The 23,514-nt window shown below is 36.0% G+C and overlaps 1 protein-coding gene across 1 annotated transcript in view; it reads right to left on the bottom strand.

Annotated features, from left to right (window-relative positions):
- HCN1 (hyperpolarization activated cyclic nucleotide gated potassium channel 1) overlaps positions 1-23,514 on the bottom strand; it is a 372,322-nt gene that overhangs the window by 313,577 nt on the left and 35,231 nt on the right. Inside the window, exon 2 of the mRNA XM_004265943.4 lies at positions 9,733-10,156. Coding sequence (XP_004265991.1) covers positions 9,733-10,156 — 424 coding nt within the window. The remainder of the gene's footprint in view (positions 1-9,732; positions 10,157-23,514) is intronic.

Here is a 23,514-nt window from a genome sequence, read left to right as displayed (position 1 = left end):
GTCTCTCTCATCCATTACTCAGTGCAATTCAAGGGTTCTAATTTTATTTATTCTTGAGCTTTCATAACACAGTTAATAATGTCTTATAAAACTGACTTTCTGTGACAAATTCTCATATATTTCAATGACTGTGCTTTGCTCAATGAAATTTGAATTAACTACTACTTTTGACATAATGCAAGCAAAATTTTGTTTTCCAAAATATTTCAAATTAATAAAAACACTTCTGACATTGTATCTGACTAAAGTGAAAGACTGACTTGTTAGAAACTGACAATAAAAAAGCACATATTTTCCCTCTGTGATTACATATTCAACATTTCCTTCAGAGATGAGCTAAATTTCACCTCATTGTTTGTAACAACAAAATATTCTTGGGTGCTACTGTATCATTTTCCAATTTAAGTCATGTCTCTTCACACCTCCTTTTTGTAGACAGGTGCATCACAGTATGTATACAAGACTAAAAACAGTGACCTTTTCAGTTGAGATAATTACCCAGATAATTAAAGTAACACAGTATAAAGTGTTTTTATGAAACACTCTGGCAGTTGAACTAGAATTCAAGTTTAAAACAGAATCACATCACAAATTTTGGGTCCAGTACTCAGGAACCAATGGCATTCCCAGTTTGCACTCTAATAGCACACAGATGAGTCTAAAATAACAGCACGCATAATACATGTTATGTCTGTGTGCACAATGAAATGAAAAACTGATACATTTCTCCAGAAATTCTGGAGAAATGAAAGACTGAATGCACTTTGTCCTAAATTAGCCTGACTCATTTAGTGCTTCAAATCTTTACTGGCTATATTTTGGACAGAAATAATGCATAATAGTATTTATAATGCTTCCAACATTTAGAAAGGCAGTAAGCACACTAAAGGGCCAAGACTTGAACCGTCTGTTGAGATTTTACATATTTTAAACTAGTGGAGACTTTTATGATAACAGTAATGCACATTTCTATAAACTTTATAGTTTCTAAGTATGTTCAACAGTTACATCTCATTTGAGCCTCAAAGCCATTCTATGAGATTGGGCAGAAAATCACTATCATCCCCATCTATAAATGATGAGCTAGATTGAATTCATCCATGATTTCTCAGTTCTCTTAGAATATTTCCCAGGCTTACCCACTTGGAAGGATATATACTTTCAAGCTTGGTTTTCAAAGTGGCCACATTTATTAGGATGCCTTATTTAGAGCCTCTCCTCTACCCTCTACCACACTCTCATAGTACATTTCTCTCTTTTGTTTTTTTCTATACTATAAATGCTTCTAATATTGGATTTAAGACATTCTACTGTTTTTCTTACATGTTTGAATGTTTACATATCTGCTGAATTGAAATTCCCTTGAGGGCATAATTTAACTCATTTAGCAAGTATTCTTGTGCCCGTATTTTCCAGATACTATGCTAGCAGCTGAAGATACAGGAAATCTATGGTTTCTGCCCTTCTGGAGCTTAATATACAGTTGGGAAGGCAGAGTTTAAGAAAATTACAAAAGTGATGAATGTTACAAAGCAAAAGCATGTGAGGCCATTTCAGCATATTACAGTTGGAACTAACATTACCTGAAAGATTCGTTAATTCCACCCCAGGGTATCTTAAGTTAAAGTCAAAGAAGTCATAGCAACAAAATGTGATGGATGAATTGGGGTTGGCCAAAGGAACAGAGTTCTAGGAAAAGTGAACAACGCTTGTAAAGGCCTTAAAACAGTATATGTGACAAACATAAAGAGGTTCAGACTAGTTAAAAATTAATGAGCAAGGGACTTCCCTGGTGGCGTGATGGTTAAGAATCCGCCTGCCAATGCAGGGGACGCGGGTTCGATCCCTGGTCCGGGAAGGTCCCACATGCCGAGAAGCAACTAAGCCCGTGTGCCACAACTACTGAGCCTGCGCTCTAGAGCCCGTGAGCCACAAATACTGAGCCTCCGTACCACAACTAATGAAGCCCGTGTGCCTAGAGCCCGTGCTCTGCAACAAGAGAAGCCACCGCAAGAGAAGCCCACACACCACAACGAGGAGTAGCCCCCGCTCACCACAACTAGAGAAAGCCCGCGTGCAGCAACAAAGACCCAACACAGCCAAAATAAATAAATTTATTAAAATAATAATAATAATGAGCAAGAAGTTTTCCAGGCTGACATGGTAAAAGAATCAGATTTCAAAGGACCGTGAATTTTGGAATTTGTCCTTATGATACTGAAACACCATAGAAATATTTTCAGCAGGTAAATGATATGGTAATACTTGCTCTTCAAAAATGTCACTTTTGAGGCCCTAGGAAGATAAGCAAGGGAGAATTTTTAAACCTAGTAATGACTCTACTATAAAAATGCAAATGAGAAATGACTGATGTTGGCTTGGACTAGGATGGTGATAGAGAGGACTGAGTGAAGGAATATTAGAATTCAAATCACATTCCAAGAAGTAGAACCAGTAGAAGTTGGTTACTGTTAGCTATGGAGAATGAAAGTGGAGAAGTCAAGGATACCTCTTGGATTTCTGAATTGAGCAACAGGAAACAAGAGAGAAGGAGGAGACTTGAAGGGGAAATGAACATACTGAGCTTGAGGAACTCAGAAGATATCTCTATAGAGATGTCATGTAGATTTTGAGGCATAAGGGTACATAGTTTGGAAATTTGGGATATGAGTCTAGTTATCAACATATAGCCAAGGAGGCATATAAACACATGCAAAACAGGAACATAGATTGGGCAATGATGGGGCATTAAGAAATTCTAATGTTTTAATATGAAAATAGAGTCCTGGACATTTCAAATTTGATCTTATATTTTAGCGTTAAACTGACATCGCCATGTCAAAAGCATCAGGATTATATAGATCTGCTGCAAGGTACTAACCAAAAAGCATTCATAAAATTATATATCTTACCCCTAACACACACGCGCACACACATACTTTGTCAATCTCTTTTTAACTGTCTTGACTTAATAATACTGCCTATCCAAATAGAACTCATTACACCGCACGTTAGAACTTCAGGGTGTCTGTTAAAATACCATCTTAAGGGCTTCCCTGATGGCGCAGTGGTTGAGAGTCCGCCTGCCGAGGCAGGGGTCACGGGTTCGTGCCCCCGTCCGGGAAGATCCCACATGCCGCGGAGCGGCTGGGCCCGTGAGCCATGGCTGCTGAGCCTGTGCTCCACAATGGGAGAGGCCACAACAGTGAGAGGCCCGCAAAAAAAAATACCATCTTAAAAAAACACACAGTATAATACTGAAAACAATTCTCTTGGAATAAAAATGATTTTTTAGAGAATGAACTTAACAAACTCTTTCTTTAACCTGAGGAGAAAGTATAGATAAAGAGAAATAATCTTTACATATACGAATATTCATTGTTGTCTATTTTATCTAGACATAGATAGCCAAGCAATTAGGTGATTCTAAGAGAGTATAAATGAATAATTTCAAAAAAGACAGTTTTGGTATTTCAGAATATAGAACTCTGAAGTAATACAACCAATAGAGGACACCTAGTGGTCTTTAGCAGAATCAATATTTCCCTGAAAAAAATATTACGCAACTCACACACACATAATAATGTTCTTGTTAGTCAATGTGCTAATCTGAGAAAGATGACATCGTGAATACTCATATGTATAAATATTATAGGCATACATCAACTTGAATACTTCAAATAATTTCCATATATCTAATTTCCTTTGAACTTCACAACTGTTCTATTAAGGTTGTAGGCATAAAAAAGTCACTTTAAGCGTTTTTCCCTAGATTAAATAGAAAATAAAAGGCACAATTTGAATAAACATCCATAAGTGCTCATTTCTAGCACAGGATCCATTTTACACCATCACATTTCTGGTGGTGTGAAATACAAAACTCAAATATAATTGTATCAATAATATAATATAATTATATTAACACATTAATATATTATTCTATTAATGATTATTAATTATATCAAATATAATCAATATTTAAATTTTATAACATTACAAAAAGTACTTCATATAAGGCCTTATCATATTTTATTATTTGATACAAATATTTCAATGGCAAGAATACTTGGCAAAGATAAACCTCCCTTTAGATATCTAAAAAGTATCCTGCCTGACACTAGCTATATATAAAAAATGCAAATGTGTGATGAATCTCTCTCTTAACTGATATTATTAGTTCCATCCTCAGTTGTTTCCAATCCTGTTAACTCTGCAGTATTCTAAAATGCAAATCCCTCAGCTAATATGCCTCAATGACACCTTACTGAGTGAGTCCATCATTAGCACAACTTCTTGTCTATACCTCCAAACTCACTGCCTTTGCAACCTAGGCTCTAGAGATGCAGAACTGTGCTAGGTTGCTTATGCTTCATGTCTTACTGACTGTACTCCTCTGCCCCCTTTTATTCACCTTAGTAATCCAGACTCCAGCTTCAAAACTCAGTTCGAGTATCTCTGAGGCTTTCTTCTCCTGCAAAAAAAGCTGTGTTGTTCACTCCCTCTTTTATGCCATCACTTACCGCACCATCTGTGATTATTTGTTCACATGTCTGTTTTTCCTGCAAAGCTGAGATATGCTTTGTATTCTCATGTTTAGCATCTGCATATAGAAATTATTCAGTAAATGCTTGGGAGTGAAGAATACATATACCTTTGCAATTATTTAATGGATTTAGAACATGGAGCATTGCCATGTAGTAAGCAGATAGGTATACTCAGATAGCCTATTGTGTTTAGAACTCTATACTAGTGTACAAGGATATTCAAGGGCGAAAAGTTGACCCTGACTCTTCCCTACAGACATTTATGCCCAGGAAAAGAAAAGGAAATGCATATATAAGTAAGTATTCACAACCCAGCTATGGGCATGAACAAATGCACGCAGAGACAGTAGAATTGTTCAAAGTAAAAGTATTGACCATTATAATGCAGTCCATCAATGCAGAATATTTTCTGGAGATGAGTTTGAGCATAAATTTTAAATGAATAATAGAAAAAGAAAGCCTTTCCAAATCTGAGGTGTGGCACATGCAAAATTACCAGAAGCAGAAAAAAAAAAGTCATTCTCTGCCAGAAGCATTATAAAACTAAAAAACAAACAGAAAATAGCTGTTGGGCGCAAATATGAAGTGACAATGGTGAGACAGGGGAACGGTTTGCTGGAGAGCCTTGAAGGCACAGCAAAGAAACACAGATTTGATGTGATAGGCAATAGGGAACCTCCTTAAGTTCTAGCAGAGGGCAGGTTTAGGAAAACACTGGTGTTTGCTTATGGCAAGTCTTAGAATTCTATGTGTTTTCTACAAAATGGAAGGAGTTATAATATGTATTGCAATTTATAGCAAGAGCTAGTTTCTAATCTAAACCAATTAGAATGCTAAAATTAACCAAAGACAGAAACTGCAGTCTGTATTAGCTCCCTGTAGAATACATTTCCTTATTAATGTTCTGTTGTTAAACGTAATTTGTACATAAATCTGCCTCTAAGGCAAGATAAAAATCTAATACTGATTGCTAGAAGGGCATTGCAATGTTCCAGACACATTATTCATCTGAAATTGCTATAGACATATTTGAAGATCAGAACCACAGCCCTCTTCCTTGCCTCAAAATAAGCAAGTTATTTGTGAGAGGGCTAAAATCTATACAAGGAAAGTTGAGGGGATAGTAAATATAGAATGAAAAATAAAATATTATAGGTATGTATTCCAAAGCCATAGTTATTACAGGAGCTTCATGTGTTTGCCATCCATTTTTAACACTGCCCATGAAGAATTTCCACTTTCTGTGACATTGAATCCTACAAATAGATAACCATTACAGAGGAATATTTCTCTTTTCAATTACTATTTCCAAAATATCTAATAATTTCAAGGATCATCTGCCTTTGATAAAATGACAGGGATCAGCAGCTACAGCATTCAATGTTCCTGGAACTCTTCACCTTTAAATAATCTCCTATTTACTAAGCTCTTAATCTACCCTTTATTGCTTCAGTGGCTGGTGACTGTCAAAAATTGTAAATAATATTCCATTTAATTTCTGAGGATTTCCTCACCATATGTCTCTTTTAGGAGGATCACAGAGAACGGGTTCTCTGTGATAGGTTACAAAAGAGCACTCTGGCCCAGGTCACTGACTTCACTTGAAATACAACAATAACAACAACGTTGAATTAAGGGAATGATTTTTTTAAGCCAAATTACAAGAGTGGGAGAGATTCACCTCTGTTTTCGGGCGTTTACAGGAAAAGGAATTTTTTGACCTGATTTATCTAAACAATTGCCACAGATTTTCACCTCACCTGGCCATACATGTAAAGTTTCAGTACAGTGTCAGAGAGCCCTAATTGTGCATCCTAAAGCCATTGATCTTATCATTGCCTCATGAAACCAACTTTCCCCCTGACTTCTTAACACCATGTGTTTCATAAATCAGTTGGCCAAATCAGTTCTTTCCTTCTATATTAACCACTATATTCAACTTTAGCAAGGATAGTAACATAAGGGCTAAATTTTAAAGTTTCTGTATTTCATTCACAATATTTCTCTAATTTATCTGGCTTTGGCACTTCCTGTTGTTTATCAGTTGAACTAATTCAGATCGGAAAAAAAAAAGTCTCATTGAAGATGGAAGCAGTTTCCTATAGAAGGCAGCCACTTTCCTTGGGAATGATTCATTTAAAACGGTGGCAGCTCCCAGACTTCACACATTACTTCCCCAAATTTGCTGAATTTAGCATTAGCCAGCTTGGTACTAAAACACTCAGAACTCAAAGACATGTGGGTGAACCCACATCTTCCTCTGTACTCTTATTCTAAATGCTCATAGAGCAACCTGATTATCTGTTGTGTTTCTACTTGTAAACACATCCTGGTGGCATTTATAAAACCCAGGTAGAGCTTTACCAATTTGGAACCATTCAAGTTTCTTTGTGACTTTGGTTTCAATCACGTAGGTGATGAAATAATGAATCCTTATTAAATTTGGGTTAATTACTACTGTATTTTTTCTCTGCTTAGCAGTGTTACTAACAGACATTAAATATCCATGATATATGTGATATTATATGGGGATATCATATAATCAAGAAAACATTCTTCATGAAGTAAGCTTATGATTCATTTATTATCAAGGTCATTTATTTATAAGAAAGATCTTGCCAACTCACAACTCTAGCTTGAATGGGTTTGGTTACCAAATGTCTGTAAGTGCATATTAAATTGCATTTTACAGTAATGATGGCAGTGAGCTGATGCTCCTGAATTATATCCTGGCATCTTTGAAACACCATCAAGTTACACAGACCTAGGTGTCTGTGACCGCTGCCAGGAACTAGAGGACAACGGTATTAAGCAGTGTGCTCTTCTATGACTGTACAGCCTGCCATTTTATCTGGTAGAATGCCATCTGTTCATCCTTCTGCCATTCTCTAGGGTAACTGGGTTCAAACTACAAGACACTGAAAATAGTCGCATTGCCCACTGTATTTATAATTGACTGAGTATTTATATCAGTGACTTTTCTTCTCACAGGCTACTCATTACAATATTTTTTGTGACCATGTTTTAAGAAGCAAATATTCAGATTTTATGTTGCTTGGACCACAAAGTTCAGTTAAGAAAAGTTTCCTACAATTTTTGATTATATATATAAAATGGTGTAATATTAAGGTATTTCTCATTAAAAGAATATATATGTTATGGTGAGAAGCTATATGGTTATGTGGTTAAGAGCTTTGCCAAGGTCAGGTCAGGTTGTCAAGGTCAGGTTGCCAAGGTCAGAATCCCAGCTCCACCTATTACTAACCCTGTGAATCTGGGCAAGTTAACCAGAGTTATTAGGAAGATTCAATGAACTAATCCATGTAAAGAATCAAACATATTACTTGACATATAATAAGCCATCAATAAATATTAGCTATTTTTATCAATTATCACCTTGTTTTGATATTAACATTAGCATAATAATGTTTGAAAACCAAACATTTTTTACATGTTAGATGGAATGTGCTATATAGAGACACATTATAAGATGAATCCAATTTCTCAAATGTGCTTCATCTTATTTTAAACATAATCCGTATCCATATTTTAAGAATGATCCATTTTTATGTCTTTTTAGCAGTGTCTTATGCAGTGTCTTATTATTGTATGTCATTTCCTGAAATCCTAGGAACCAAAATGTCATCAACAAGCACACACAAAACATTGTTACAGTCTCACAGAAAGCAGAGCTAATGTTCACCGAAGTTCCATTTTATGACTTGTTTAAACCTAAATTCCAAAATATAATTCATCCTAAAAAGCATTTCTGTAGCTAGTAAAGTGGCGATTCATTCCTAGCCAACGTATGGTTTTCTTTAGTGCAGGTTTAGGCACTCTGGAGGCCTCTTTGACCCTCATTTTTATGCAGACAATAAAGTTCAAGTTATAATTAATTTTTTTAAGATACATTTAGAAGGAAAAGAAAATCAAAAAGTTAATATGCAGACTCTGAAATTAGGGACATAACCTCCTTTGCTTGGTGATGGTACATTTAACTCAGATCTTTGGAAACTCCAGTTGGCTGAGCCCTTTCAGGTCCCACCAATTGCCTAAGAACAACAGATGCCTTATTCAGCAAAATATTGGCCAGATTCACTGTATTTATTCACTGTAGTATTTGTGTTTTTTTATGTAATAATTTCCCTCCGGGGTATGCTGTTTTTCAGTATTATGAAATGAACTAGTAGAGAGAACCTATAATAAATAATTATAGGCAAAGAATAAGAATGAGCAAAATTATTATACTAAAATCAGTCTTTACACATACAACTTGGAAATACTAAAAAAGAATCTGTTTTCTTCAAACACAAATTCTCTGAAATTTCAATATTAGAGGAAACACAGTCCACATTATTTCACAGAGCTAATGATACAAACTAGGTTAGCAATCAGACCCTACAGCTTTGTCAAAGATGGTACTTGATGTGTTAGATAAAACAAACTAATATTAGATATTAAATAAAAACAATCTCCCATGGTGGAAGAGGGGCTGCACTGGTTAAGATAAAAATTTGTTGATTAAAGTAGATTTGCTTTAAAAAAAAAAAAAACTAGTATGGAATCTAAAAGAAAAAAAAAATGGTTCTGATGAACCTAGGGGCAGGACAGGAATAAAGGCGCAGACGCAGACGTAGAGAATGGACTTGAGGATACGGGGAGGGGGAAGGGTAAGCTGGGATGAAGTTAGAGAGTGGTATGGACATATATACACTACCAAACGTAAAATAGATAGCTAGTGGGAAGCAGCTGCATAGCACAGGGAGATCAGCCCTGTGCTTTGTGACCACCTAGAGGGGTGGGATAGGGAGGGTGGGAGGGAGACGCAAGAGGGAGGAGATATGGGGATATATGTATATGTATAGCTGATCCACTTTGTTATAAAGCAGAAGCTAACACACCATTGTAAAGCAATTATACTCCAATAAAGACATTTTAAAAAAAGACTGAATTGGCGTAAGACAAACGTTTTACAATCACTAATTTTTTCACTTCACTCAAATCCAGTATTCGACCATATCTTTTGAGGATACAAATATACCACTTACATACCAAAAAAAAAAAAAAATGAAATTTTTCTTTTTGAATTTCATAAAACTCATTATACATAGCACAGTTGCTCATTTTGAAAGTTATAGTTTAAATCGCATGGTATAGTAGCTTTAAAAATGTAAAAGATATGTCTTACCTCTTCCCACTGATGTATGTATCTAATTAACCTTGAAAGTCGTAATAAACGCAAGAGACTGAGAATTTTTGTAAACCTCACAATGCGAAGTGCCCTGGCTGTCTTGTAAACTTCTGAATCCATTCCTTTTTCTACAATGAGAAAGATATAATCCACTGGGATTGATGAGATGAAGTCAACCACAAACCAGCTTTTTAAATAATTCATCTTGATCACTTTAGGGTCCAGGATGATTTCAGAACTATCTTCATTGACAGTCCCAGTCCTGAAATTCATGATCAAGTCCAAAAGGAAAACTGTATCTGAAGCCACATTGAAAATAATCCATGGTGTTGTTGTCTGTTCTGTAAAGAATGTGATTCCAACTGGTATGATGACCAGATTTCCAACCATCATTATAAGCATTATTAAATCCCAATAAAACCTACAATAAATAAAAAAAATCAGATTTTAAGATGTAGACAATGACCAGCCTGTTCTCCCTGCCCCCCACCACCATAAAAATTATTACTGACTTATGGTTAAATAAATGACTAGAAGAACAGAATGTCAGTTTGGTAAATAAGATAGCTCCTTCAGTGGCCATAAAGTTAAATCTAAGTAAAATTAATATATTCCTAAAGCAAGGCATTGTGATTATAGAATTCTAAAAATTACTTTCTTTAAAATGTTATAGAAATAAATTCATGAACACCCATACCCCCATTTATCTGATAAAGAAGCAAAAATAAACTCCCCTATAGTTAATATACAATATGGATGAAAACAAGGGAGAAGATCCAGAGATCTATCTTTAAAAAAGCTGCCTTTGAGAAGACTCTTTGGAGGTGTTTTGAAGTACTTTATATGTAAAATTACCAATCATAGATTAGAATAAACAGTAATAAATAGGGCACATGAACAATATTGGTACTGCAGATTTATCTCTAGAACTACAGATTAGGTCAACCATAAATTCTAGAACCTCCATAGCTTCACAGCACTCCAAATATTTATGCTTTATTCTTCTTAATTTGAAATGAGAAAACTAATTTTGTTCTGAGGCTGAAAATACTTGAACTGACTCTAGGTTTGAAACTAGAATCTAGCTAAAATTTGCACTTTTGTCACTGCTTCATTGAACAACTTTAAATATATTGCCACTATTTTTCCAAACAATACTTTCCTTAAAATTTCTGATTTAATTTTCAACACAGCTATGATTACTAACTACCTTTTGAAACACTCTTATCCCACCTTATTTTAAAATTAGGAAATTTATTCCAGGTTAATATAGCATTAATATATAGTTAATATTTATTAATATAGAATAAATTCAGCAGAGATTATTGTATTATTCTCATTTGGTTTCTTTCAAAGTCTATTGACACTGTATTTAGACTAGATAATAGACTATACTTGTTACAGTATATACTTATAAAAATAAAGAAACAAATCAACTAATACAACTCTATAGTCATAAAATAGTCTCTGGAAACATGAGCTACTTCATTCTAGTCGAAGGTGTACTCTCTTAGCAGTTGTGTTACAAAAATGGTATAAACTTTCATGACATTTCTGTTAACCAAGATATTATTTTACATTAATTCTCCTACTTAGACTATTTGGGCTACATTTTGGTAAGGTATATGAACCATATGGTAAGGAATGAACCTTTCAAAGTTATTATCATTCCTAATTATGAGTGACTCCTGGGTTAAAAGCAGTAGTACAAGAAAGAACTATAACAGTCCCACTCTGCCCTGTTTTCTACCCCCCACCCCAGGATTATATAAAAGATAAATGTTTGTCATTTTGAAGATTTCACCAGTCTTTCCGTCAAAACTTACCTATAGAGTTATGGACAAGTATACAAATACCCATGTCAATCATACATCATGCCCTGGCAATTTCAATGAAATTTTTTCTCTTTTTTTTCTCCTCTCCTAATGGAAATGCAAAATGTGCCATTTAATACACTAAGGACAGAGGAGAGATGTAGGGCAGATGCAATATTGTAATAGCTGTTTCACAAAAAAGTGACATCACTGAACTCTAAAATGAAATTGTGTGTGCCCTGAGGATTTTCACTTTACTGGACACTCTTATCAGTCTCTTCTCTGCCCTCCTCTCTGCTTTCCCCTGAAAGGCTGCTGTTCCCTTGGGTGTTACACATAGCCCTTTTATCTTCTATTCTACACATGTTCTTTGGGCAATATTATACACTCATCCATGTCTTTAATGATTAATTCATAATTGATGACTACAAAAGCATTATCTCCAGTCCATTCCTGTATTCTAAGCCTCCTAATCCTTATAATAGCAGTCTATTAAATCTGTCCCCTTGCATATCTCACACTCATGTCAAACAGCATGCCCAAGCTCAATCTCATCACCTTCCCTCCCACAGACATCCACCAGATATTCCCTGTGTCAGAGAATGGAACAACGCTCTACCTGATTTGCAAGCCAGAAACCTTGGAACCATCCTAGATAACCCCTGGCCTGAAATCTACTTAATCTCATTATTCAATCAATTACCGAGGCTTTTTGGTTCTAACATGTAGATGTAAGTTGTATTCATCCATTTGTCCTTTATCATTCCCACTGCAGCTGTCTTCAACCAGAAATTCTCAACAGTTGCTTAATTTAGAGACAAGTTACTTAAATTCTCTAATCCTAATTTTTTTCATTTGTAAAATAAAGATTATTATAGAATCAAATGTGTAGGGTTTTACAGATTAAAAAAAAAAAAAAACACTATATGAAAATCACAGCTCCTAGCAGAGAACAAGCTGTGGCACACGATGCTGGTAGCATACTTAGTATTCATCTACCTTTCCTTGCTTACCAAAAGATATCCAATTTGGGGAAAGCAGTCAGGAGCCCTTTGAAAAATACTCACTTTTACATACATGCTTGTATTTCTGTTACTAAGATAGAAGCTATTTTTAAGGAAAACTCATACTCTATCCTTCTTAGTCAACAGAAATGAAAAGGATGAGTGCCATCCACTCTTTATTTTAGCAATAATGTTTGACACACCGTAGCTTTTTATGTGGTGCTTACTATGGACTGAAGCCATTAGGTATCAATATGTATCAATATGAAGCTCAATTAAACCTTATAATTTCCTTTTAAAGTATCATATTTTGCAGTCATAAACACAATTCTATAGACTTTGCATAATATAACACTTTCTTTGGTTAACATGGATTCATTCCTTAGCTAGCCAAGGAAAATACAGTTATCACCCACTTTAGAAGTTGCTTTAAAAAACAGCAATGAATATGTTCCTGAAAACTGACCTCATGAGACTCTCATGCCTCCCTGCCCACGAGTTTCTCTTAGCTTTTTGCTCCGAAAATTTCTTTGGATACTCAGGCCCTCCCTTTTCCTTAACTCTCAATTTCTATGTCTTGCACATTTTATTACAGAATCGTCTTTCCTACCCACTCCCTCTTTGCATTCCCATTGTTATCTCTCTAGTTTGGGCAGAGCTAGCTCTCGCTTGGAATATCTCAAAGAGTCTCCTGTCTATGGAATCTGATCAATTCTACCTGCCAGTACCAGAGTGACCATCTAACGTGTAACTTACCAGGTCAAAACCATCATGGACCCTCTCAATTAAGTAAAAACATCAAGGCATTCCCTGATATAGCCTCCTCCTCCCTTCCCCGTCTCTTCTTTAACCCTTTATGGCAAGTACCTCATAGCTCAAGCAAGAGTACTTGCTCTTACCTTGCCATCATGCACACCTAGGTACACATACAGGAGATATGGTTACTTCCATTCTACCTGTTCCTTTTCGTATCAGCATTCTACCTGTCCTTCAAGTCCCATTCTGGCAATGAATTTCTTAGTTGTTTTTTTTTTTTCTTACAACTTCCAGAGCAACGTTTATTTTCAGTATGCTTCTTATTTCACTTTTGCTTTTGTTACTATTTGCCTTTGTTTCCTCCTTGGATTTAAGTTCTTTGAAGTTCAAAACTATATTGTCTTCTGTTTAATTTCTGCATAATGTAGACAGTATCCAGGACAGCAAGTGCTAAGAAGATATATTAATTAAATTTTAAGTGGAAACATACACTTCATGAGGATATTTAAAGAAATCCTTTTTTAATAAGTCAAAGGCCATTAATGCAGTAAATACTTTCCCAATATATCTTTTATATAACTCTAGATTTTTATTCATTGAGGGCTTTTATAATATAGAATACATTAAAATAAATAGGAAACAAAGAGATTAAAAATATGTTCTGAGGTCAGACCGCCTGCAAACTAAACAATTTTGGATTTGCACCTGGTTTTGAATGTTACAAAAACCCCCTCTTATTCATCTTGCTCTAGAGAGACTGTATTTGTCAAAGATCTTGATTGCACTTTGAAGGCAGCCTAGGGTTCAAATCCTAGTTCCACTAGCTGTATGGTTTGGAGCAGGGTATTTAACTGCTGTGAATTTCAATTTTCTCCTACTACTCTCAGAGTTTCTCTTCCAGGAGGACTGCATACAATGATGTGTGCAAAGCATATAGAACCTGTGATATAGAAAGTCAACTTTGTCTGTAAAACCAACACTCACTGCAAAGCCAAGTCTTGACAATTACAGTAGAATAATAACCTAGGTAATCATTTTTACTTTATACTAAGAGTAGATAGAATATACAAAATAAAATGGTATTTCAGTCATAATAGTTCACTAAAACTATGGTCACTTTAATTACTAATAAATAATTTTCACAGACAAATTATTTTTATGTTAAGAATTCATTTCTCCCTTAAGTTTTTAGAAGAGAAAAAGTGGCATTGCAAAGATTAGTCCATGATCTTAACTGTGAAGAATTCAGAATTCAGTCATGCTCCTTTCTTTTTACCCACTTGGATCTCTCTCAGGCTTGTGGTGAATAAAGACCACACTTCTGTCCTAACAAGAATTTCGCACTCTTTCAGGTTCCCCTGCCCCCTTATGACATCTGCTCTAGTTGAAATAATCTGATGTCAGACGTTTCTACCCCAAAGTCTTAAAGAGATTAAAACAATTCCCATATTTCACTACTGAAGATGCTTATCTTTAAATTTTTGTCTCTAAGTATTGAGTAAAAGGTTCTCTTCTCCTCTCTCTCTGATGAAGTAAATATTTGTCATTAAATGGAATGGAGGAAGGGACTTCTGGTCAAACCCTGAAATGGGACCAGATTTATACATGGCTACTCTTTTGCCTGTTGTTGAAATCAACTGATGCGACAAACCTGTCCCACTATTCACACTTGAGTCACTCCTAACAATTATGTCTTCAGATGTCAAACATAAATTGGGCATACACTTGTAAACCAACTTATTTATCAATCTAAACAAATAAATAAACAAATGTCCAGCTGGATTTACTTTTTATAAAACACATAGTCCTTGCAATTATATTTTAAATTTTATTTAAAACTGATTCAATTTTCAAAAGTCCAATTAACAGCCTGATTATTAGGCACATATCTCTTGAAAAATAACAAGAAGTGTCTTCTCTTAAATGCTAGGTCCTCTTCCTAGTACTGTCAGTGGCAATTCACCCCACCAAGTCTCAGCAGCCAACACCTGAGCTTTGATCTAATGGGTTCTCAGACATCCTTTGTCACCTTGCAAACATCATTATTTAGAATATTCACACTGGGACTGACGTTCTGTAGGACATATGCCTATCCTAAACCTTGCAAAGAAGTTTTCTAGGTCAGGTCTATTATTTAGTCTAATGCCTTGCTATCTTGCAAGGACAAATTCATCGTCTATGGCGGGTGGGGAGTGAAGAGATCAGAAAACACAGACAACTTAAATATGGGTATTTTGAAGTGAAAATACACTAGCTTTCTTAATAAAGATCCCAGTTGTAGGAAAGTTTAGCCTAACTTATGGATAAAACTAACTTAAACCATATTTGAAGACAAATGATTTCTGGTAAATAGCAATTTACCCAATAAGAACTTGAGATGGGTGGGAGGTACATTATGTTTTAGCTATCTTATTTATTAAAATGAGCTAATGAGACAGAAACTTAATCCCTACGAAGGTATTAAGATCTGCACCAGTACAGGAAAAAGTAAACACGTTTTTTCTACTTCCCCCTTCCTCTGAAACTGAACTTTATTCTTTGTGTGTTAATCTTCTAACTGCCAATATTAACAGCCTTATATTGGTCCATGAACTCTTGTTTGTGGCACTTTACAACTTTGTTCACTCCTCCTACTTGAAACTCTCCCAAATCTTCAGTTTCTATGATTCTGCATTTTTGTAGTTTCTCACTCATATTTATATATTAGCAGAAATTAATTTTCCTCAAGCTTTACCTGACTTCTCTTCTTCCACCATTCAAGTTGGCATTCTACATTACTATCTCATCCCACTTTTCATCCCTCTATTCACTCGCTCATTGGTCTCATCAGTCACCACAGGCTAAACTGATACCGTAAAGTAAATTGTTCTCAACTCTATCACTGGCCTTAACCTCTGAGATGGAGTCATGCATTTCTAACTACATCCTGCATAGTTAGTGGCCTCTAAGTGTTCCAGTGGAATAGCCATCTCAACAGGCTGAAATCCAAACCAATGAACCTTACGGCCCCCAAATAATTCTCCTGATATTTGTATGTCTGTTTATTGTAGCATAGCTTCTTCCTTTTTTTATTTTCGTTAGCCAGCCACTAGGCATAAAATTTTAAAGTTATCCCTGATTCCTCTGTTCGCCCAGCTCTGACCTTTGATCCTTTGCCGAGCCTTACATTCCTTCTAATACAATAGAAGCTTTTCATTTTGTTCCATTGCCATCATCTTCTATGAAGTTTTTATTACATCATTATTCTGCTTACTAATTTTCCTGTTTCTACCTGCTCCAGGAAATTACTTCCTATTTATATCCAACAGACTTTTCCTATTGCTTGCAAAATGAAATGTAATCATTCAAAATCCTCTAGAGTATGTCCCAATTCTATACCTCAAAGCTTAACTTTTTGTACATGCATGATCCTCAGCTAAATTAAAAAAGACCCTGTTTTTCAGACTTTTCATCTTTGTCATTGCCCAACAGATGTCTGGGATTTCCTTTCCTAAAACCCAAACTCAACCTCTACACTTCCTAACATTATTTCAGTGGTCAACTTAAATGCCAGTTTCTTCACAGTACCCTTTTTTATCCCATCCCCAGATCAGTTGGAGTTTATCTCCTCCCTGCCCCAACTCCTACTTCAATCTCTCTCTGCGATCTCCAGCATTTGAGGACACCAACTAGTGAACACTGAATAACTCACCATAATGAGGTGTCAGTAATAATTTGATAAAGACCATTCAATAAACGTTGTCTGAAAACACTGCTTTTGTGCTCATTCCAAGCCAAACTCTATGCCAATTTTCTTTACACTTAAATTGACTAGCAAATAGTATACATGTGTCTGATTTCCCAACGATCAAATTCCAAATTAATCACATTTATGTTAATGAGGTTTTACTACAATATTATAAGATTTTAATTAAAACACATATGATCATTTGTTTTTTTGGATGGTTTGGAAATTAAATAGGTACAAGCCTTTTTTTACTTCTTCTTGAGTGGTATGGCATATCTTTAAACTATGCTAAATTCTTGCTTTAGACAACAGGAAGAAAGATGTCATTCAAGGGTACTTTCATTATGTCATTCAAATTTACTTCAAATGAAGCCCACAACTTTCATTCCTTTGAACCAAAACATCCACTTATCCATAAATGTCCCACACGAAATACATTTCTATAAGTCTATAGCTTTTTTTAAAAATAACTTTATTTTATTTTATTTATTTTTGTCTGCGTTGGGTCTTCGTTGCTGTGCATGGGCTTTCTCTAGTTGCGGCGAGCAGGGGCTACTCTTCGTTGTGGTGCGTGGGCTTCTCAGCGGTTGCTTCTCTTGTTACGGAGCACGGGCTCTAGGTGTGCGGGCTTCAGTAGTTGTGGCTCCTGGGCTCTAGAGCGCAGGCTCAGTAGTTGTGCTGCATGGGCTTAGTTGCTCCTCGGCATGTGGGATCTTCCTGGACCAGGGCTCGAACCCCTATCCCCTGCATTGGCAGGCAGATTCTTAACCACGGCGCCACCAGGAAAGTCCCAGTCTATAGCTTTAATCAGAAGTTACAGAATGAAGCAGAACTCCCTGAGAATTAAGCAGGTCTATGCTGCGGTACTCTCCTTATGATGACATATAGATTTTCCATAAAAATAAAAGTCCTAAATGTATAAAAGGTGAGTAGAAAATGTGTAAAATAGCTCCTAGTGTTTAAATTTAGAGTTCTTAAAAAAGTCCAACGTAAACCTACTCCTTAGCTTCTTAGTATTTTTTTTTAATTTATCACTGAGTGATTTTTAAAACTTTTATTCTCTCCTTTGACAGTCAGCACTTTAATCCTTTAAGGAAAGCAGAAATATTGTCAGAGGTCATGTCAGCCAAAATGTGTCCTAGTTCCAGTGTCCATTCACTCCAGTATAAAATTCAGTAAGTTGAGTCTATTTTTTAACTGTTTCCAGAGACAGACTAAAGGACATTAGGTGATCACACTGACGGACAGTCCCATGACATAGACAATGAACACACCTTTATTTTGAAGCTCAGTTAAATGACTATCAGTTGATAAGGGCTTTATATTTGTTGATACACTTTCATCCAACCACTTTGAAATTTTGAAAAGGAAGGTGACTGATTCTTCCCTGTCTAAATACATAGCTAACTTAAGGTGTATTCAGGTTTGGAAGTTTCAATTTCAGAATAATTCTCCTCTCATAAGCTTCCCACCACATGGCTTATTTTCAAATCATCCATTTTATTTTCCTGTGGTTGATAATACATGTCCCTTGTGTTTCTTGTTACTCCACAGATCTCAGTAAATCCTTATCCTCTTTGTCCTTTCTAAGCTGCCGATGCCATGTAGATCTTTTGCATTATTGCTCCAGTTTGAGGATGTGATGGAAGGTTCAGAATCAACGTCCAAACACATTATTGTGTCTGGAAGTCTACAAAATGTCTGCATTTTACAGAAGTTTTGGAATGTGCCAATGATTCTCATTTTTATATATAATAATACCTCACTGAATTTTGAAAAGAAAAGCAGCATCAAGGCAATGAAGTGTAAGTAATATTTATCAGATAATAGGCATTTTGTAAACATTGTTTCATTTGATATTCAAAACAACCGAAGAGGTAGGCAGCATAACCTAAATTTAACAAGAGGAAACTGAATCTCATCCAGCAAAAGACTTTTCTTAAATTCTTGTAGACAGGAAATGAGAAAAATTGCTTTGAACCCACAACCAAGTCCCATGCTTACACTCCTTCTACACTATTCAATGCCTGAATAAATGATGCAAGGATTTTAAGAGTAGCATTAAAAAACAACAACAACTTTCCCACAATATAGCCATATGTTCACCTGTCCTTATCAGTCACCCATCTGAAATGAGAACAAAATTGTTTCACAAGGAAAAGTCTAAACCCTGAAGGGAAGTAGACTGTGGTGCTGCAGATATGGCTCCATGGCTGGGCTTTGGTTTCTGTGCCTTTCCATGCAGAAACCATTGAGAGTTTACCTACATCCCCAGAGAATCAACATGATAGTTCATCTGTCCCCACACCCATATAGGAGCACACATCTTCAAATAAAGGAACTATGGGATTACCTGCTTCAAACTCTTTCTGCCTTGACCTACAAAGATATCTCACTACTGTATAAACCGAAGTTAGTTCAGATGCTCTATAGTTAAAAAGCGCTTGGAAAGCAAGAGTCAAATTTAGTATCAACCAAATATTTTCTCCAAGTAGTTACATTATAATAATTCCAACAAATATGTATTGGCTATCTTCCACATAGTACACATTGTTCTAAACATTCTGAGAAATGCAAACATAAATTATAAACAAACTCTGAAATCAAGAACTTCCAACTTAATAGGAAAACAAAGACTTGTACTTATTAAATAAGACCAGGAGAGAATTTAAGACATGTTCTAAATAGTACACTACAGGTACTCTGGGTTTCCCAAAGAGAGAAACAATTGGTCAGCTATTTAAAGAAACTATTATTATTAAAGAAACTCAAAGACAGCATTTGCTGAGGAGTTCCTAGGTTGCATTTTACTCATGGCACAAACATTAATTTATGAACATGTATGTGCAGCTTCCTGGGCTCGTCATTATATATACAAAGAGAATTAGACACGGACCCAGTCCTCAAGAAAATAAGGACTAGGGAAGACAAACAATCAATAATGTCTTCTAAAACAGGCTTATAAAAGAGCAATACTGAGGCACACAAAGGAGATAGTGATCAAGTATTACTCGGGGGAAGGATAGGAGAAGTGGGCAGGATTTCACAGTCAAGAGTTGATACTTTCCCTACACAACTGTAAAAACTTGTTTTGGTGTATACACTACACCACAAACATTTATTGCGCACCAAAACTGTGCTAGTTTCTAGGTTGCCACTAGGCACGCACTAGAGTTGCCACCAGAATACCAAGAGAAATAGACACAAAATAGGGAGGTAAAGGGAATAAATGCCGTGAAAAGTTAAAAGGTCTGGTGATGTATTTACTTTTTAGTTAATGTTTTAGCTCCAAGGGTATATCAAGTGTTTTCTCTTCATAAATTTTAAAATTTTGTTTTCCCAGTTAAGATGAAGGACCATGATCAAGAACAGCCAAGAATGTGATCAAATAAAAGCTCAATAAAAAAATGTTAAGTTCTGGGCTTCCCTGGTGGCGCAGTGGTTGAGAGTCCGTCTGCCGATGCAGGGGACACGGGTTCGTGCCCCGGTCCCGGAAGATCCCACATGCCGCGGAGCGGCTGGGCCCGTGAGCCATGGTCGCTGAGCCTGCGCGTCTGGAGCCTGTGCTCCGCAACGGGAGAAGCCACAACAGTGAGAGGCCCACGTACCGCAAAAACAAAAAGTTAAGTTCTGTTTACAGTTATAAATTTCACAGTACCATATTTTTTCTTCAGAATACTTATTTAAAATAATCAATATCTACTTATCTATTTTAACAGTAGACTTCTGAAGTTAAAGATTAATTTCCACAGGTTTTAGGTTCTATATGCATAAATAGGAATATCACTTCCATTTAGCTGGTTTTTTTCCCTAAAACAACAATACCTAAAGATGGTATTTCATACTTGAATTGAGGTTTTCATCCACTTCCAGCTGCACATTATCTGAGGAGCAGAAGGAGTGATGTGTCAAGGAAGAAAATGCTTCTACCAGGAGCATATGCTCCCAAGTCTGTAACAAGTATCCAGGGTGTGTGGGCAGAGGAGCATTTGCTGTGGAATACTTAAGAATTGAGGACCAAAGTTCTTGAATTGTCTGGGCAACTCACACAAACATTAGGGCATATATTAAGCAGAACTGCCAGTATAATGAGAAATTTTCAGTCACCTACAAAGGAACCAAATAAACACACACTCCAATCCACTTCAGTCCCCACCAACAACTCATATATGTTTGTTTCTGCATAGCTGTAACTAGAAATGTTTGGCCTCTCTTCATTCATCCCTTCCTTCTTCATTCAGTGGCACTTATTAAACCTTTTCTTTTTGCTTCAAAAAGGAAATATATTCACAATAGGAGGTTTCTCAGCAGATAACTGAATCCCATTAATAGGTTGAAGTTACATATACTTTTTTATGCAGCCCAGTGACTTGAAGGAAAATGTTACACTTATTATAAATTTACTAAATTCTTCAAGAGGTTTTTGTGATTTGTACATTTCAGTTCACTTTAAAAGATATGGCTTCTACCTTCAGTCAAGTGACAGGTTGGGTGTTTAGTTTCTTCAACAGCTAAACAAGCAAATAACAAAAACAGGAAACTTGTGAAGAAATATAATCTCAGACTTCTCTTTGTACCAGAGAGATAATTGAAAAAAAAAAAAAAAGTAAAGACTCAAGAACTTATCTTATATATGTGTCAAAGATAGCAATTCTTGAAACAGTTATTTTGTTGTTTTGTGATGACTAATTCAAAAGTCACGATTCCAAAACCCATCTGGTGCTATATGACAACATAAAAGATTAAAAGGAAATACCAACCTATAGAATACTCTTATGAGAATTAAATCATGCCAAAACTGTTGGCAATTTAAAATTGGTGTAAATGTCTTAATTTACATTTCTACCTATCTCTGACCTTTCCTTTCACTAATCCTCAACCTGATCCCAGAGCTTTAGACAGGCTAATTTAATTATTTATCCTTCATGCAGACTTTTCTTAATTTCTTCTGCACAACTGCTCCCTGCAAGAGCTTGGAATACACTTCACACCTTTCTTCTCTTCTTAACCTTCTCCATCCTCAAGTGTACCAACAACTCCTCTAGCCCAGTCCTGAATTCTCTAAGCCACAGGCTCTCCTCTTTTCCCTCCACCTGTGTGGCACATGAACCTTAGAATGTGTTAAGCCTAATCTAAGAGCACGCAAGAGCATCTCCAAAACATCTTTTTGGATGGGACTGAGGGGGTGGCAAGCTTTCAGTACGGGAAAGGGATTTAAGAGGATTTGAAGTAAAACTATTTCCTTAGCCAGCACATTGTTTTTGCTGAATTAGTTTAATTATGGGTCGATAAAAAATAACAATATATCCTAAAGAGATTTCACACAAGATTGCAAAAATCATTTGGGTGGGCATAAGCTCTCACAAGCCACCCCTTGATATTTTTATGGAGAGCAATGATCATTCTATTGCATTTGAAGAAAACCTGCAACAGTGCAGTGCACATAGTAAGCCCTAGAGAAGCATTCAGGGACTGAATGAAGAAATCACCTCCAGGCTTGGCCAGGTGCCCCAAGCATACAGTCCCTAAGTACCTTGGCTTTTCCTTTACACACAAAAAAATGCTTTGTATTTTTATATGCATGTGGACAATTTTTCTAAGGTCTGTTTCTCCAACTACAGTGGATGTACCATGGTCAGGAACTTCATCTATTTCTCCTTTCCACTATGTCTCCACTGTCTAACACAATGCCTGCAACTAGAGTGAATTCTCTAAACATCTACTGAATAAAGGAATACATGAATATTCAGGGCCTTAAGAAACAAAGGCACTGTAATGGAATTTCGGTGTACAAGTATCGGTCCCTTGAATGTTTTATTCTGTTTTGGATACATTAATGTCATAAAAATATGGACAAACTAGAAAATGTCCATAAAAGAGGAAAGGAGGAAAAGGTAATTAAAGAAATGGGAAGCCTTACTTGTGAGGAAAGACTCAAAAAGCTGAATACGTAAAACTTGGCTAGATTAAAACTCCGAAGAAATGTGAACAGATTCCACACATTCTTGAAAGTAAACAAGGACTTAGTTTAAGCAGTACAGTAAGAGGGTAGAGGAGGAGCCATGGAACTCACACTGGCTGGACTTACAAACCCCAGCAGCTTCCAACAAATGAGCCACAGAAGGGCACAGTAACTAATGCTTAGAGGAATATTTTTCAAACGTCAGGGGCCACTGATCCTAGTGGTTTGTCTTGAGATCAGAACCCAAGGATTGTTTGGTGTGCAACCTGTCAGGAGACCTATGCTGGTATTGGTGAGAGGAAACTGTCATTCTCACATTGCTTGCTGAAAAACAAACATCCAACGGAAAACTATTATATTTGTTTCACACCCATTTGTCTTATACTGCTCCTCCTTTGAATTGAAACTGTATGTTAGATTTTAAAAGAATTAAAGCTATTATCTTAGAATATCAAACCCCTTCACACTGAAAACTCTTATGTTTTCCAAAAAAAACTGAAAAAAATATAACCATGT

This window comes from Orcinus orca, chromosome 3 (assembly GCF_937001465.1).
Source record: "Orcinus orca chromosome 3, mOrcOrc1.1, whole genome shotgun sequence".
Lineage (NCBI taxonomy): Eukaryota > Metazoa > Chordata > Mammalia > Artiodactyla > Delphinidae > Orcinus > Orcinus orca.
Note: the sequence above shows the minus strand (reverse complement) of the source record. Positions and strands in the feature narration are given on the sequence as shown.